Source organism: Populus alba, chromosome 19 (assembly GCF_005239225.2).
Source record: "Populus alba chromosome 19, ASM523922v2, whole genome shotgun sequence".
Lineage (NCBI taxonomy): Eukaryota > Viridiplantae > Streptophyta > Magnoliopsida > Malpighiales > Salicaceae > Populus > Populus alba.
Genome location: NC_133302.1, coordinates 6631172 through 6634278, shown reverse-complemented (window position 1 = coordinate 6634278; position 3107 = coordinate 6631172). Strand labels below are relative to the sequence as shown.

At 36.2% G+C, this 3107-nt stretch overlaps 1 protein-coding gene across 1 annotated transcript; it reads left to right on the top strand.

Annotated features, from left to right (window-relative positions):
- Positions 1 to 426: 426 nt before the first annotated feature.
- Positions 427 to 2693, top strand: LOC118050594 (cytochrome P450 CYP749A22). The gene is made up of 5 exons (XM_035060976.2): positions 427 to 703; positions 834 to 1057; positions 1212 to 1444; positions 1629 to 2007; positions 2116 to 2693. The coding sequence occupies exons 1-5, from the start codon at positions 427 to 429 to the stop codon at positions 2563 to 2565; spliced, it is 1563 nt and encodes a 520-aa protein (XP_034916867.1). The 3' UTR covers positions 2566 to 2693.
- Positions 2694 to 3107: the final 414 nt, after the last annotated feature.

Sequence of the window (3107 nt, the reverse complement as noted above, 5' to 3'; positions counted from 1 at the left end):
TTTTTTTTGTATTTATTATTTTTTTATGGGGACCCAAAAATGGGTTACAACAAAACTGATTTTAAAAAATCAGACAGAGTGATGATGGTTTTAAATATTTTGTGACAAAGATAGGTGGAACAAAATCTTGTTGGAGCATATCAGAATGAATGGAGGGATTACAACAATGTTGAAATACCTTATTTAGACCCATAATTCCATAACAGGATTATTGACTTCCCTTATGAAGAACCATAAAGGTAGATACCTTGATCCTGGCCCAAAATCATATTCCTCCGTAGATTAGAGTTAGATTTATTTTCTAAAAAGCTACTCCATAGTTTTCTCTCATGTAAGCAACAATTCAAAGATGCCAAAGCCCTCTATATCAAGACCATGGTTCTCTGTTTTTGTTCAGTCAGTGAAGAACACATGCTTCTAGCAACAATGGCGAACCCATTAATCTACTTTTCAAGCTGTACTCTGTTCCTATCCATTCTCATTATTCTCATCAAGTTCTTTAATAAAGTATGGTGGACTCCCATTTGCATCCAGTCTTTGATGAAGTCACAGGGAATTAGAGGCCCTTCGTACAGATTTCTGCATGGTAACACCAAAGAGATCTCCACAATGATAAGAAAAATTAGGAGCAGTCCCCAGGAATTACTACATCATACATTGCCCATGGTTCATCCCCACTTTTATTCATGGATCAAGCTCTACGGTAACAATCTTCTCATACTTTAGAAATCAAGCAATATTCTTGCTTAAATTTAGATGAATTATAACTTCTTACATCAACAAAATGTCTGCAGAATTATATAAATTAACTTTGACTACATATTTCTGTACAGGGATGAACTTCCTTCAATGGTATGGTCCCCAAGCACAACTGATCATCACTGAACCTGAGCTGGTCAAACAAATATTAAGCAACAAAGATCGAGCGTACCCCAAAACGAAGGTCTCAAGTGAAATAAAGAAGCTCTTAGGGGATGGAATTGTCTTATCAGAAGGGGAAAAATGGGTTAAACTCAGGAAACTGGCCAACCATGCTTTCCATGGAGAGAGCATAAAAGTAAATTCTTGTTTTGGTTTTGAACTGTGATCATGAAGCTGGAAGATATATAACTAAACTACTATTGAACTAGATAAACAGTACAAGCATATACGAAAGTCACCCACCTAGGGTAATTCCATCAACTACTAAGCACCGTTTTTATGCTCTGCAGGGTATGGTTCCAGAAATGATCGCCAGTTTAGAGATTATGCTTGAAAGATGGAGACACCGTAATAGCAAGGAGATAGATATATTTGTAGAGTTCAAAATTTTAACATCAGAAGTAATTTCCAGGACGTCTTTTGGAAGCAGCTACTTGGAAGGGCAGCACGTATTTGATATGCTTACGAGAATGACTCACATTATTTCAGAAAACAATTACAGAGTTAGAATTCCTGGAATTGGGTAAACACCATATATGTGCATGAATCGGCATAATCATGCCTGACATGAGTTTTTCCTTGGAGACAATTATCTTGCTGACGAGAAATTTTAAATCTTTTAATTCTGTCATTTTCAGGCTCCCACCTTTTCATTTATACAGGATTCTAATGTTGCAGAAATGAATGGTATTTTTCTATTTTTGCAGAAAATTTGTTAAAGCAAGTTATGATATTGAATTTGAAAATCTGGAAGCGAAGATAAGAAAATCATTCATGAACATGATGAAAAGAAGAGAAAAAGACGCACTGTTGGGAGAACTAGATGGCTATGGACATGATTTATTTGGATTGCTCCTAAAGGCGTATCATGATTCGGATGAGACCAAGAAAATATCATTAGATGACCTGATTGATCAGTGCAAGAATTTTTATCTAGCTGGGCAAGAAACATCAGCAAGCGCTCTTACCTGGATTGTTTTTCTTCTAGCAGTCCACTCAGATTGGCAAGATAAAGCAAGGAAAGAGGTGCTTGAATTATTTGGCCTACAAATTCCAAGTCAAGATCGCCTTGCAAAATTGAAAACTGTAAGCAACCATTCCACCATGGCTAGCTTCTAACCAAAATTATGAACTTTGCAACATTATACCTCTTGATTCAGTTCTTTAACTAAATTTTCTGTCTCTTCTTTGTAGATGGGCATGGTAATTAATGAATCTCTAAGACTATATACTCCAAATGCTATTCTGATGAGGAGAGTTGAAAGGGAAACTAAATTGGGAAAAATAACTGTTCCAGCGAATACTGAAGTTTACATTTCAACTTTAGCAGTTCATCAAAATCCTGAAATATGGGGAGAAGATGCTCTTCTTTTTAAACCAGAGAGATTTGCAGACGGGGTGGTTAAAGCTACAAACAATAACATAGCTGCATTCATGCCATTTGGTCTGGGACCTCGAAATTGTGCGGGGATGAACTTTGCCATCACAGAGACAAAGTTAGCCCTCTCTATGATCCTGCAACGTTACAGTTTTACTCTCTCACCAACTTATGCTCACTGCCCAACTGAAGTTCTAACAATGTGCCCCCAACATGGAGTTCAAGTCATTCTCCAACCATATGACCATATCGCTCTCAAAGTATAAGAGATTGACGTCTTCATTTTGGTAGCTAGATCAATCTTTTCAGTAAAATAAGATTCAGAACTGAATATCTGTATAAACGCTACAACCGGTCCCCAATCACTTAGCTGAAATATATAAATGATCAGCAAAGCTACAGAATCGATGACGACTGAAAGGATGAGGAAATGTTATATTAGTCTTTTGTCCGAGCGTAACCTCAGGATATTTGATTCTACTTTAAAAAATCTCCTTCATCAGTACATTTTTTCCTATAAGAAACTCACCAGATAACGCAGAAAAGAAGTGAGAAGAATACAAAACCCATCAGTTCAGATCTTTTCTAAAAGAAAAATATTTTTAGCTTCTGTGAAAGCATACATACAGACGATTTTGTTCTGTTTTTTCAACGCAGAAAAGAAGTGAGAAGAATACAAAACCCATCAGTTCAGATCTTTTCTTAAGGAAAAATATTTTTAGCTTCGGTTAATACATACATACGGACGAGTTTGTTCTGTTTTTCAACGCAAAAAAAGAAGTAAGAAGAATACAAAACCCATCAGTTC